The sequence below is a fragment of the Aythya marila genome (genome assembly GCF_965140915.1).
Source record: "Aythya marila genome assembly, chromosome: 1".
Lineage (NCBI taxonomy): Eukaryota > Metazoa > Chordata > Aves > Anseriformes > Anatidae > Aythya > Aythya marila.
In genome coordinates this window covers 114,762,115-114,776,846 of record NC_139042.1, presented here as the reverse complement: position 1 = coordinate 114,776,846, position 14,732 = coordinate 114,762,115, and the positions used below count along the sequence as shown (strand labels likewise).

Here is a 14,732-nt window from a genome sequence, read left to right as displayed (position 1 = left end):
ACGTAAAGCTGGGGCCTTAGAAGTCAGACTTTTGTCAGATTTTGCACTTTCTCATAAAACTAACAAGAAAACATTACTTTAAAATCATTCCAAGTTTAATTTAGTACTTGTTTTCAGGATCCCTTTCATTTAATAACAGTAACTAAAATATTTGTAAAAGACAGCAAAAATGCCTGGGGAAAAAGATCTGATTTATAGTTCACTGTCACAGCATCCTTCACCCCTAGTGGGAGACTGGAATAGTATGTAATGTTGATATTACATATGACAAAAAACAAAACCAACCAAACAAAAAAACAAAAACACAAGGTGAGATTTATAGCACACAAAAAGGCTAAAATTTATAGCCTGCTGCATAGTTTGACAGCAGTTAATAAACTCGCAGGCAAAGTGTGTGATGAGATAGTAGAATTCTACAGAAATCACCTGTTCCTAAAGCCAATGGCATTGGAACATTTCTACTTAAAAAAAAAAAAAAATAAGAAAAAAAAGTCATAACAATGTGGAGCTGCACTGAAGAAATTCATATAGCAAAGCCATCTCAAAGAGCACTGAAACAAAGGTTATAGGGACTAGCCTGTAGATAGGAAGCCCAGTGAATCAGTTTCAAATGAGCAATCTATGGCAAACCAAACTGCTGGTGAAAGACCAAGATAAAATTTCAGTATCTATTGAGTTCTACATTAGAGATGCCAAGGAGCTTTCTGGAGTCTGTACAATATTTTGGGAAGTAAGAAAGTGGTACATACAGGTAATGGGGATACAATGTACTTGCACCAAATGTGACAATCCTATAATAAAGAAGATTGTTGGTTCAAGGACAGACTTCTGTGAAATTGCAAGAACATGGGGCACACAGAAAATTTACACTGTAGCTAAAGCAAAACTGTTTCTGTAGGCAAACATGAGAAAAACATCAGATTCAGTAATTCTGCTCTGAAAATGGTATAAAATCTCATCAGTATTGGAAGGCATGATGCCATCTGGATTTCTTTAGAAATAATAAAAAAGTAACCCTTCCACATAGGCTGATAATAGTGGCTGCTCCTCTTTTTATTCTTGTCTTCTATTTTTTTTTTTTTTCTTCACAGAAAGGTTATTAGGAACTATCTTGATATGAAAAATGGCAGAAAAGTAAAATATTAAAGAAGGTACTCTCTTTATTATGAAAGCAGTGGTAACTCAATTATGAGCAGCAGATACTAAAACCCTGTGTTGTGAAACAAGGTCACATATCTTTAGATTGTGGTAGATTCAACTGAATACTACCTCTTTAAAGCATAAGACAAAAAAGACAATTGCTAGTGCTCAAAGTAGCAAATGACAAGTTTTAAATGCATTTGAATAAAAATCTTATCTACAAATTCTTATCTAAAAGTTGTATTCATTTCTTGTCTTTTCCCCTTGATTTTTGGATCGATTCTGACGATCTCCAATCCCACTGCCTTCTTCCTTCCTCAGCAAATCCTACCCACTGTTTGCTCTGAAAAGTGCCATTTCTCTCTCTTGTGTGATTCAGCTTGTGCTGCTGGACTTTACGCCCTCTCTTTCTCCTCCCATTCCTTTCCCCCCCATGCTCCACTGCTATCAAATGATGCCCCACTGGTGCTGAGTGTCTACAGACACCTGCAGATGTCGTTTAACCCTCACAAGGCATCTACCACTGTGCATATCAGTTGCAGAGGGGAGCTACCACAGAAAGCACCATTGCAGGCATTCCCATATTCCCAGCCTAGCCAGCTGAGTGAGGAGTGCTTTTCTTTCCCCATCCTGTCACCTCCCTCTATTAACAGTATCACTGCGAGCTCCACACATGCGTATGGCTACTGCCCATCTCCAACTAGCTTCAGAGTCCTTTTGTGAGGAGACCAAGTTAGGCTTTCTCCCTCCTGTATCTTTGTCATAATGGTGGTTTTCTTTTAAGGGTTGTTTTCCTCTCCTCTGTAAACCAGACAGCTTTTGCCGTGATGAGGCAAGTTTGTAGTAGGACACAATCTTCAGTCTCTCTGCCTGAGAGCAGAGGACTCACTAAATTCCTGCTAACTCCAGCATGGGGAGGAGGAAATGAGAGTTCTTTACTGTTTCATATGGCCTCTTACCCATAGCATACAAGGCAAACTGTGTGGGATCAGGTGTACAGTCACTTGATTATTCTCTCACTGAAAACACTGATTCAGCACTGGCACAACTTTGTTAGGTCATAATCAAAGTCCTTGTGTGTCTTCTATTATATTTCTACAATGATCTCCTTGGCTTTATGTATGAACTTAAAACAGAAGGAGAAAGCAGCGACCATTTAGAAGTACACCTACAGAAGCCTTTTATGCCTGACTCCTTTTTTTACTACTGCCTCGTTATTCCTGACATGGAGATCACAATGATATGTGTGCTGGTGATGAGAAAAGGAATTGTGCTTACCTGAGTTGTATGTACTCTAGCCCAGGCGTTTTTGTCATTAAACTAAGCACTCAGAGACATGATTCTGCTGATCTGGTTAGCTACACACACCAGTATCTATAAATAACCAGCAGACCGTGCATAATGAAATAATGTCTTATATTTCCCACAGAAACATTTGCAGCACAGTTGTTTTCATTTTAATGATTATGGGAAGCATTCTGAGATACTGACCTTATGCTTCCCATTTGGAATCAAAGACTTAACACAATAAGGGGCTCCTCCTGAAGCTGTTGTTTTCATTAAGGTTTCTAGTCACCAGAGAAACATATCCTCCTCAAGCAGCTATGCATGTGGGGTCAGGAATACTTTCTTTTTTGTAGCTATTGCAAGTTCACTGATTTTCCTGAACTGACGTCAAGCAAGTGGGACTGAAAACCTCTGTCTGAGGACAGAAAGGCAGTGTAATGACTATTAAACTGTTACTTTTAAGTGGTCTTACTAGAACCGACAGAAAACAGTCCTCTCATCAAATCTAACCTGAGAGGTCAAGGAAGTGGCCTGGTTCTAACTGGGAGAAATAGAAAGAAAACAAATCCCTCAACTTTTGCACCCTGATAATCTGGGAAGAAAAAAAAAAAAAAAAAGGCAGTACTTAATTTTGAAGAACAAATAAAAATGCTCAATTATCAATTGTCTGTAAGTACCTTTTTAACATAAATTAATAAAAATCATTTTCAATTTAAGTTAATAAATTCTTGTTTCAAGAGTCCCCTAAATCTTTGTATTAAGGGCCATGTCTCTGAATTAACTCCCACCCCAATGACATTTTGATGCCACAGACTGTTTTCATAAAGGATTTCAGCTTAGACAAATTGGATTTTTCAAGTTAATAATGTTACGTACAGCTCTTTAACAGTTCTAAATCCTAGCTGCTGCTTCTTATCTGCCTACACAGCACAGCCATTTGGAAGAACTTTGGCTATTCAAGCACCCTTTCTATTTATTTATTTATTTATTCTGTCACCCCTCACCAGCAAAAAAACAAACAAACAAACAACAAAACACTGAGTTCAGCATTTTAGAAGAGGGAAAAGATAGCCAAAAGACAGAAATATTAGTAAATGTGTAATTGAAAGGAGAGCCTGCCTTCTTCAATCAAGCACCATCGTTTTGATGTTCTCTTTGGTGTCTTAAGCTGTTCCCAAGCCCAGCAGACACTGTGAGCAACTTGCATCTCCTAGTGGCTCCAGCTAGAGATGCAATGATTTGTTGCAGCTGCTAAATAGCAATTGCATATTGGTGTTCAGCAATCCTGTCCAAGTGCTTTCCTTGGCTTGTGGGAAAGGTGGGCTCTATGGAGCAATGCCCAAAGTGCTGGATCTTGGGGCTGCTATTCCTAGCCTCTTCTTTTACCTCTTACTGCAGCTCAACAGACTACCACGTTTATTCCCATACGCTTTTTTTTTTTTTTTGTCCAAGTGTCAGCTCAGTTTTGGATAGAAAAGGGATCTGTCACTAAGATTTTAACTATCTTTTTAACACTCCTTCTCTGCAACCTGCATTTCAATTCCACAAGGGTTTGAACTAATATACCAAGTTGAGGTTAGACTACTTCTTCTTTTCACTCTTTGTACATTTTCATTTTATATATATATATACATATATGTTGTTTATTTTCCAGTTTTCTTATTTCTCCTTCCTCCTGGATGGCTGGTATCTACTTATCTTATTCTTGCCTAATTGTATTTGTGATTCTATTTTTTTTTCTTTTTCCTCTGCACTTCTTGATTCTTTCCATTTATATTTAGAACAAATAACACCATCTTGGGAATTCTGATTTAATGTAATAATTTGAGTCTATCATCCTTCCTCTGCTCAGAATTATTATTATTATTATTTTTAAGGAGTTGGGAAGGGAAATATAACAGCTGTATTACTGTTTTACAAACTTTCCAAATAACAACAAGAATGGTAGTAATCAGATAAAGAAAATAAAATGATATTCATTGTAAATGTCCCCCAAAATGCAGCCTAATACAGCTGAAGAAACTTTACTTTAGAAACAGTGGGGAAAAACATGTTTTAAAAGGAGAATGAAGACAGAAATATTCACGCAAAATTTCAACAGCGAAAGGGAGGAACATGACAATTTTCAGACTTTTGGCCAGTCCTACCTGCAAGGAATCAAACATTTCTGGTAGATTTTTGAAGAGCTCTTCTCTTAAACCCCCTAAAAGACATTGGAAAGAATCCAACAAATCCAGTTTTCTGAATTTAAGCTGTGCTGATGAGAAAAAGTGAAACAAAAAACACCAAAACAACTTCTGTTTACCTACTCCTCCTTACTTGATATCACTAAGCCAAAATCTTCCACTGTGCAAACTAACATACACATTTTATGATGAAAATAGTCCAAGAAAGTTTCTTACCTGATTCATGTCAAAAATCTGAAACACCTGCTCAACATACATGTTCGCCTGAGGGTTCATATCACATAGACCGAGTATTGTCTTAAACTCATGGAGAGTAAGCTGTCCAGAAGGGCAATGGTTCATAAATCTCTTGTACCATTCACTGTTTTGTATTGCAGCAAAATCATCTGCTGATTCCCCAGCACCCATAACGCTGTCCGCCCTTCCTCTCCATCCACACTGCACTGTTTACACAGTGCTCCTGCGTTCCTTGGCTTGCCTCCAGCTAGAGCTGAACCACAGTCCAGGAGCTGTAAAACTACCATAAACCTCTCAAAGATCCCTGCAGATTAGGTAATCCCTATTAGGCAAAAATAGAAACTCCATAGGATCATCCTCCGCAATCTGTTTGAACACAAGCAGGTTTGCCAATAAGCACATACATCTCCCTGGCCAGAGCTACCTCAACACCTCGACATGTTCTCAGGGCTCATCCTGCATCTTCATGGGCTATCTTGAAGATGAAACATGACATTTTTGCTTATGCTGTGTACAAGCCTGTGTCAGGTTTGCAGCCCTGATACTCTTACTAAAATCATAATGCTTTGCACTAAAAATGTGCTGGCTATGATGACTTTGAATGTTTCCTAAACTGTGAAATGGTGCAGCAAATTCTGTGTCTTGTATGGGGGGTTTTACTTTCAACCCTTTGTAAAACAGAGAGAATCACAAATCCTGCAAAATACTAACGATGTATATGGTGACACTAATGCGTACTAATGCGTGTTCATCCAGCTGACAGAGGATACTATATAAACAGACCACACAGTAGGATAACATTGGCATTGAATACAAATGTTCTGATAACCTCACACAGGAGACATCAGGTTATCTAAAAAAAAAAAAAAAGTGAATTTCACAGACCAGAAACAGAAAAAAGTACATAAATCAGAGCTAGTTAGATTTAGGACTTCTTCGAAGGGTTTGAAAGCACTCTTCATGACCCTCCAATTAAAACACATACTTTGAATTTGAATTACATCCTATCTATCCGAAGTAGGAGATAAATACCTCTCATATAATCTTGATGTAAAAAGAAGTAGGAACATGCCCTTAGTTATATAATTCTTAAGCAGTAAGAGTAACTAAAATGTAATCATATTGCTTCATTTGCATAATCCATTTAACACAAGTTCTATTCACACAATCTCAGTGATGGGTTCCCAGATAATACAGTGATGGAAATCAGTATATTTCAAGCATGTCTTATTGAAACTGGAAGCTGATAAAGCCACCTCCAGCAATTTCAGGTTCAGAAAGAAGCCTGCAGCACACCAACTCTGTTATTTGCTTACAACCTCAATTCCTAAATGACAGACATACTGCAAGATATGAGATCCCAAATTTTTCCTCATTCAGTAATGTCAAAGTTTTGGCAAGAGATCTTTACTATCATGGCAGTAGACAAAATCCGATCCTCTAGCAGAAGAAAAATAACACATAGACTTTAGAAAAAAAGAAAAACATCCCTGTCGTTTTCAACTTGCAGTGGGCAAGGCAGTCTGAATAATAACTTTTAGCATTTCTAAATGTTATGACCTGTCAGAAAGTTGATTTATACGTAGCTTTTTTCACAAACAGATAAAAGAGGATATCTCCTTATTCTATTAAGAAGTACTTAAATAGTTTTTGCTGACTGGATCAGGTAGGCTGTTATGCCACGGAAGTATGAGAGAAGGCAGAGAGGCTTGGTTCATGTAATGTGCGAAGAGCTGAGTCATCTTGTAGTAAGATCCTTTGGCTGAGCTTAGCATGGAAAGGAGCCTCGAGCTGAATTTCTGCATTAAGACCAGCATCCAAAAGACAAATCCATTTTGATTGCACTACTCAGAAGTCACACTTGTGTTAGGGAAGAGTTGATATGGTCAGAATGATCAAGAGCAGTATGAGGACATTTTCTAAGAAAGCCCATGACAAGCCATAAAAATTCCATGTGTTACAAGAGAAAAACATAACCAAGCTCATCTAGATGCTATGTGTAGTATCTGAATCCTGTTGCTATACTGAGGTAAAACACTGCAGTTCAGTTAATGCATTTCTTTAAGCCTTTCTACCCACTAAATTATACAAACAGATTGGACAAGGAGAAAAACTTGACAGCCTTTTATCTGGGAGTAGATGTCACATTTGTCTTAATATTCCCTGCTGCAAAAGGATACAGACTGTACAATCACAGGTATACGACGATTCTTAAAGTGCCCTGCCAATCCTGCCTTCAAAATACCTTTTTCTGAGCCTTCTGCCGCAACAGCTCAATTAAGAAAATATACAATGAAATCCATGCCTCAGATTACAGTAGCTAATGTCTGATTGTTAAAACATCTTGCAGAACTGGAAATGAAGATCAGATCTTTAGCTGGAGCTCATTATTAAATAATGAAGTTTTAAGCCTAGCATAAGCAATTTTATAGTGGATTTTATGAAGCCCTAAAGGCCAAATTATTGTTTAATTTCATCAAAATGGGGGGAAGACTTCCAAATGGATAAAATATTGAAACATCTTTTTCTGTCTAACATGGAACATTAATTAAACAAGCTCTTCTGGGAAGAGCAAAACAAAAGCCTTCATTTGTACAGACTCTGTCTATTGTCTGCTAAATCTCCTCACCCTGGTACCCTGGCTCCACCCTGCATCCTCACCAGGCAAAAGAAAACAAATGCCTGATTGCTGTGCCAACCAGCTGCTGCCTTGAACAATGAATAAAAGCTGAGTTCTGCATGAGTGGGGCAATCATCCTGGGTGTGTCCCTGCTACCCAGCTGCCAATTTTTATGACAACTTTAGGAACTAATAAGCTAAAATTCCTACTCCATGAAATTTTATTGAAATATGTCGATTGATTAAAATGTTATGGGTTGAGGAGAGAACAGGATTAGAGATCACTAGATGGGACCATGTAGCAATAAAACTCTGATGGGTGTATAACCTGGCAAGTTTAAGGCCTATGTCTTAGTATTCATCAGATAACCTGAGCAAGCTACTCCCTGGATACTAAGCTATTTGAACTAGAAGGAAGGCTCTGTCATCAGTAACTGGTAAAAAAAACAAAAACAAAAACAAAAACCACAGCTGATCAACTAAAAGACATTCCCCTTTTTATAAAGCTCTCCCCCTTGTTAGTTTTGAGCTCTTTCCCTATTTAGACAGGTGCCAGGTACACACATGTCTTGTCCTCATACAGAAAGGCTAGCTACTTTGACAACATATTTTTTTTTCCTATGGAAATAACATAGACATGGAAAACTGTTTTCCACAATCTGTTGAACTGTAATTCCTCAAGTATATAAAAAGCAGATATCAACATCAATAACCACATTCTAAGTACTATGAGTATTACAAACAAGTGAAGAAAACTGTTACAGTTTTAATTATATTTACTATTACAAGGGTTACAGATAGTAGAAAAAGCTGAAAGAGGTGGTAAAGAGCAATTGCACCCTGAAAGTTTGTGATCTAACTTATTCTGCACTTGCTGCCTGTACTGGCCACACTATTTACTGAGTAGAATAGGTATTTTCAAAGATAGAAACCACTAGCAACAGTAGTGACAAGTTCTCCTGGGTATTTCTGTTGGTGCAAAACTATTCAAAATGGTACTTTGCTATTCCCTCTCCCCATCCTCAGCTATTCCACGGCAAGTACCCAGTTTCCTGATGCCTGCAGTTGGTCTTGCTGGGATGCCGTCACCTTGACAGAAATCTGATTTTCAAGAAGTGTTCATTTCACATTCCAGTTTTCTGAAAAGTGACTTAAGCAAGTTGAGGGCTCAATTTTCTGATACACTAATGATTTTACTTATTTATGTATTAATGTTTTTACTCCATGATAGACCCATTTGCTTTTTCAGCTGGAAGCTGACTTTGATTGTTGTTTCTACTATTGACAAATCAGCCTAAACCTTATTTCAGTCAAGGACAAACATTTCTGTAGGAATTACAGATGACTCTCCATTTCTGTATTTAATAGAAATTTTTATTTTCTCATTTGGCTCAAGGAGAAAATAACAAGGCACAATCTTCTGGCTGGAAGTCTCATGGCTGGAAGGAAACTGTATGAAATCTGAGTTGGAAGAACAAATGACAGAATGGCAACCAACAGCTCCTGGAGGCTTTTGTGTTAACCTAGGATGTTAAGAAGTAAAATTGGGATGAGGGATTAAAATCAGAAAGATGTGTCTTTGGAAAAGGGGGATTGACTGATACCAACCTAAGTCATACCAGGTGCTCAGAATGGATCCAGAAACCTTTTATTTGGTGACAGAAGAAATTCTATCATGGCTGTGTTTTATATTCTTAAAGCATTAACAACAATGGACCCAGACAAAAATTTAGTGCTTTTAAAAATATTTTTTCAAGTAGAGTTATGCAAATAAACTTCCAACTACAAACACTCACAGAGAATAAAATACAAAAATAAAAATACATGTTACAAAGATGAGAAGTTATTCAACAAATATTAGAACGTAGGCGATTTCCAAAACAGCAAAACGTGCTGGGAACAGAGCATTCAAAATTTTTTACCTGCCATTCCCATTTATTTGCCAGTAGTTTTCTATTGAATCACCTCTGATTCACTTCCATTACCTCTGAATGGCCAGCATTACCTGCACCCTGAGACATGTTGCTGAACATATAAAATGGTATAGCCATAAGAATGTCACAAAGTTAAAAATAAATTCTTACCTTATTCATGTCAAATGTGTGAAATACTTGTTCAACATAGCTGTTAGCTTCAGGAGTAAGTCCATGCAGATCCAGGACTTGTTTAAACTCATGCAGACAAAGTTGTCCAGATGGGCACTCCTTCATAAATTTTGTGTACCAATGGTGAATTTCCATAGCATTAATGTCATCAGCTGATCCAGCAGCACCCATAGTGTCAAACATACCAGGTAACCTTTTTCAGTATTTATTCATCCAAACGTTCATTCTTGCTTCCCAGCAACAATCATTCAAACACCAGCTCTGCCACTGAGAGCTACTTTAAACCTCTTATAGATCGCTACCAATATAGACTAAGTAAATATAGCACCCTAGCAAGATTACCAGTGCCCAGTTTCAGGGCACCATGGTTTTATCAGCTGATCACAGTCTTTGTGCACAGTCAGTTTGCAGAGCCTCAGCAGGGCATGAGGACACATTGTGCTGATTCTCATCTTGTGTTGGCATCTGTGGTGCTAAAGCTATATAAACTGGATGAATATTGAGTAAGCAACACGCAGGGACTTTGAAAGTAGTTTCTAAACCTGTTTTAATAATTCACAAGGTTTTAACTAGACCTTCAGCCCAGATGTCCTTTCACTGTTGCAGTGGTTATATTTACAAAGAAAGCACACACTCTTCACAGTAACTTGTGGAGTCTTGATAGAAACTACAGCATATTGGTAACCTGAAGGTTAGATGAGTTGCAGTCAGTTTCCCTTCTCACCTTTTTTTTTTTTTTTTTTTTTTTTTTTTTTTTTTCCTGGGAAGAGGTTACAAAAGAAAAGATAAGCTACTGAATACATTAGAGGAAACAAGAAGTCGATCTAAGTCCTACCGTGGGACATCAAGATACATCTACAGGAGCTGAAAGAGTTTTAAATAGTAAAAAGCACATAAATAATGTTTTGGTGAGTGAGTTTCAAATACCACCCTCAAGTAAAGCTTCTATGAACATTTCTTCTCTCCTTATTTTAATAGCTGGATAATATTTTGGATACTTTTTGGATGGCTGCCTTAAAGCAACTGACTTTTCATTTTTAGTACTTCTCTATATACATTGGTCCAAGTACAAGGTATTACCTTATAGGCCAAAACTATAAAATTATTTGACTTGGATAACCTGAAAAAATGAAAACAACTATACACTATACAACTATACCATGACATTGTCTTTAGAAAACATTTGTACAAGTGTCTGAGTCTTACATAAGTTACTGCTGTCCTAAAAAATGTTCCCCCCACTGCCACTGTGCATGCAGTCTCATGCTTTCCCTTCCCTTAGGTCAGCATGAATTTTAGTGTGGTTGTACCACGGAACAACTGTAAGAACAGATCCAGGTAAAAGCTTGCAATAAAATTGAATACTAATAAATATAGTTAGCTGAAACTACTTTATTTAAGCTTTGCATTGCCTGGTCTCACAAAACAGTGTGTTGTACAAGAAAATAGATCAATTGAGTGGGATGGAAAAGAGTGACCAGCAACAGAGTGAGTGAAAAGCTGCTTATTTTGTATAGAGAAATTGAATAATTGCAGCAGAATGCAGTCCTCCCATGGAGAAGTGTATAGCTGCATAACCTGAATTTTCTTTTGAGTGAAGAGTCAGTCTGGTTTAGTTGGGAATAGTCAACACAACAGCCATGAGAGACAGATGCTTTACAAATTTCATCTCTATGGTACATTAGTTGTGTGTGCACAGAGAGGGAGGCATGAATGACCCTGGATCATGCTGCCTTTGTGTGTTTTGAGCTCCGTTTAATTTTTCAGGCGAATAAAGATTTGGGACACACTAATCATGTAAAATTAGAATGGCAAAATAGTCCAGAAGAAAAATGAAACATGAAACATGGAAGAAAAATCAAATGCAAATAGGAAATGTTTTCAAAGGAGTCCTTGTAGGCCACATTCCTGTTAGCATAGCTTTACTGGTGGATTATAGCGAAGTACAGAACTTAAAGGTTATGTTGGCAACTTTTTTTTTTTTTTTAGCAATTTAACACTATCCTCACTTTCACTCCGAGGAAAACAGGCTTCTCTGGTTAAAGCACAATTGTTTCAGGTTCATTCTATTTACACACCAAGGTTAGTCAGGGATTACATATCTTCATATGTATGATGCTACAAAGCAAAGTCAAGAAGCAGAATGAGGGAGAATAACAAGGTAGTGAAAACTTTGGATTGCATATCTACACGCAACATAACGGCAATGTAATATTGGGGGAAAAGCAGCTGGAAGAGGAAAACAAACACAGAGCAGAGAGACTGACAGGACTTTGCAAATGTATGGCCCTACAAGAAAAGATGAAAAAAATAATTTGATTCCATAAAAGAAGTACGTGGCCTGGAAATAAGAAGCTGAGTTTACATATCAGGTTGAAAAATGGATTTCAATTCCAAAGAAGTCCCCATTCCAAAGACCTCATCATCAACAGCTTTGCACATGGGCATGGAAAAAAACAGAACCAAAAAAACACGTCACGTGGAGCCTCTGCACACTCTACCGGATGACACCTGACTTAGACCTTCATGATGTAATGGAAGTTACTCAAGATCACTAACACAGGTTATAAAATAAAGGCCCTTGAGGCTCTGATAAATTGTCTAGTTAATGTCAAGTTTTCTACACATGATGCTATGAAATATGGGGGGAAATATAATGAGCATTTGAAACCTAAAATCGCAGACAGCAAATCCCATGGTATCACGACAGAGATATCAAGAGCTCTTTTATGGGAAAGATTCAAGGGAGTAAACTCTAACCCCAGCATTTTGCCCATAGCAAAATTCTGACTAAGCCTCAAAGTGCTATATATTAGCACCATCAGTCTCTGCAATTCATAGCTTGCACTTGAAGTATGTAGGAAAATAGCACCATTTAGAATTTTTTATTTGATCCCTTTGCTACAGTGAGATGCAACAATCTTACTTGTGGCCATAAAAATTGCAGGCCTCTGAACTGAAAAAATCTTACTCTATTTCCAGAATTATTTGAAATGTTTCTGCAAAATAATTCGAGAAAGGATCACTTGGAAGTCTTAAAAAAATTAAACGTTTGCATTATTACACCATGGAACTAATTGTCCCACAGAAGTAAACAAATATAGGTTCAAAATGCAATTAGACAATTATGTATAAGAAAAGTTCATGAAAAAATTTATGGACGTTGTTATCTGACTAAGCAGCCATGGGCTGCTAGAAGCAGGGATGGTGGCTGAGGGGCATCTGTTCCCCATATATATGCCCCTAGCTACTGCTGGAGACAGAACAGGAGACCAGAAGTACTTTTGAGCTGACTAATGAGTAGGGCTATTTTTACTGTCCAGACATGATCCAAAGAATGTTTAATTGCCTTATCTTTATCCGGCTGGTGGTCAGACTGAAGGAATGAAGGCCAATTATTTTGGAAAAAAACAAAGCTGTTTGTGAAAAAGGTCCTATCCTAGATGGATGTCTGGCTACAATACAGGCAAACCCAGTTTATTTGTAGTTTACATATTTATCATAAAATTATTGATGTCAGATTATTTTGCTTACAGTTTTCATTTGCATCTTCCCATCACCTTTTCCCGCAGGCTTAACACTTCCTTATTAGGATACTTTCTATTTAAGTTTTCCTATGAGCTTTTCAGTGTGCTTCTATCTGAAAATATGCAACTCTGAATACACAGTAATAAACCTGTAGATCAGTGATTTATTATTATGTCCTATACCTGTTCTCTAAGAGGCCAAAACAAAACACATGTAGGAATCTGCCTGTTGTCAAAACCATGATGTGTACAGAGACAAAATTGGGTGTCACTGATATAGCTAGTAAGAGAAGAAAATCAGAAGAGTTGTGACAGCACACACTAAGGAGACAGCTAGACCACAATTAACCTTTAATACTTCTTCTTATGTTGATTTTTTTTCTAAATTAGTTAATTACCAGTGGTTCTTGTAAACTTTGACAGATGTCTCTTGAAATGAATTTTGTAAATTGTTTCTAAAATATTGGTAAGGTCACTTAAATAATATTCTAATTCTACTAAAGCCCTTTATATAAAGAATTGAGGTGACATCATTTTCTGTCTGGAACTCTTATGCAACACAGACACCACGTTATCTTTTTTTGTTGTTGTTGGGAAAAAAAAAAAAAAAAAAGACAACCAAACCTATTCCCTTCCCACCACCCTATGTGAGAAGAAAAAGACTGGAAAAATAATAAAAGTTATCCTTCCTTCAAAAGCATACTAAATATCATTGTTTCAATAATTCCTTTTGGTGAATTTTACAGTTAATGTTTATAAACTGACTAAAAACTAAAACCGAAAAACAAAAATAACATACTCAGCACCACCAGCCTTGAAAAGAAATCTTACATTTAATAAGTAAATCATAACTTAATTTGACAGTAGTAATTGCATTTCATTTGTCAGTCCTTGCTGGTGTAGAGTCGGGGATTATCTAAAGGTCAAGATTAGTGCTCTGTGAACCAGCACAGGGATTCACAGCATGCAAAACACCACATTCCCCCTGAGTGTCTGGGCACAGAGAGACTCCGTAGGAAACTGAGCACACTGAGCTCCAGCACACCAGGGAACATCTCCCAAACTACAAATAATCCTTGTCCATATATTCTTGTACACAGACACACAGCCAATTTAGGAAGCCCAAGACACACCACATTTTTCTTCTTGTGTTCAATAACTAGAAATATTTGAAATTGAATGTCATTTACTCTCTGAATGCGCTTCAGTAATTCCGCCATTTTCCCCCTTAGGCTAATAAGCTTTCCTTGACAAGCTGTGTTTGCAATTCACAGCGTTACTGTGGTTTGCTCACATACTCTGCTTTGTAGATGTGGTGAGGGACAAAATTATTTTCACTTTTTTTTTTTTTTTTTAAAGAATTAAAATAGTCTTTCAAACCTAGAGAGGCTATTTTGTTTTATATCCTGGCTAAAGGCAAGCCTGTACTCCTTCCTGTATGTGGGAATTGAATGCATCCTTAGCAAGTTTGATGATGATACTAAACTGCGAGGTGCTGTTGGCTGTCTTAAAGGATGAGGGGCCTTGCAGAGAATCTAGATATATTAGAGCATTGGTTGATCAATCACCAATGGCATGAAATTCAACAAGGGTACATGCCAGGTGCTGCAAGGACAGAACAATGCCAGACA

General features: G+C 37.4%; 1 protein-coding gene across 1 annotated transcript in view; it reads right to left on the bottom strand.

The window, feature by feature from the left end:
- GUCA1C (guanylate cyclase activator 1C) overlaps window positions 1-9,757 on the bottom strand; it is a gene marked incomplete at its 5' end in the record, with an annotated part of 32,744 nt that extends 22,987 nt beyond the window's left edge. The window contains one exon of the mRNA XM_082751719.1: window positions 9,554-9,757. Within this exon, the coding sequence (XP_082607845.1) occupies window positions 9,554-9,757 (204 nt within the window). The remainder of the gene's footprint in view (window positions 1-9,553) is intronic.
- Between the last annotated feature and the right edge of the window lie 4,975 nt (window positions 9,758-14,732).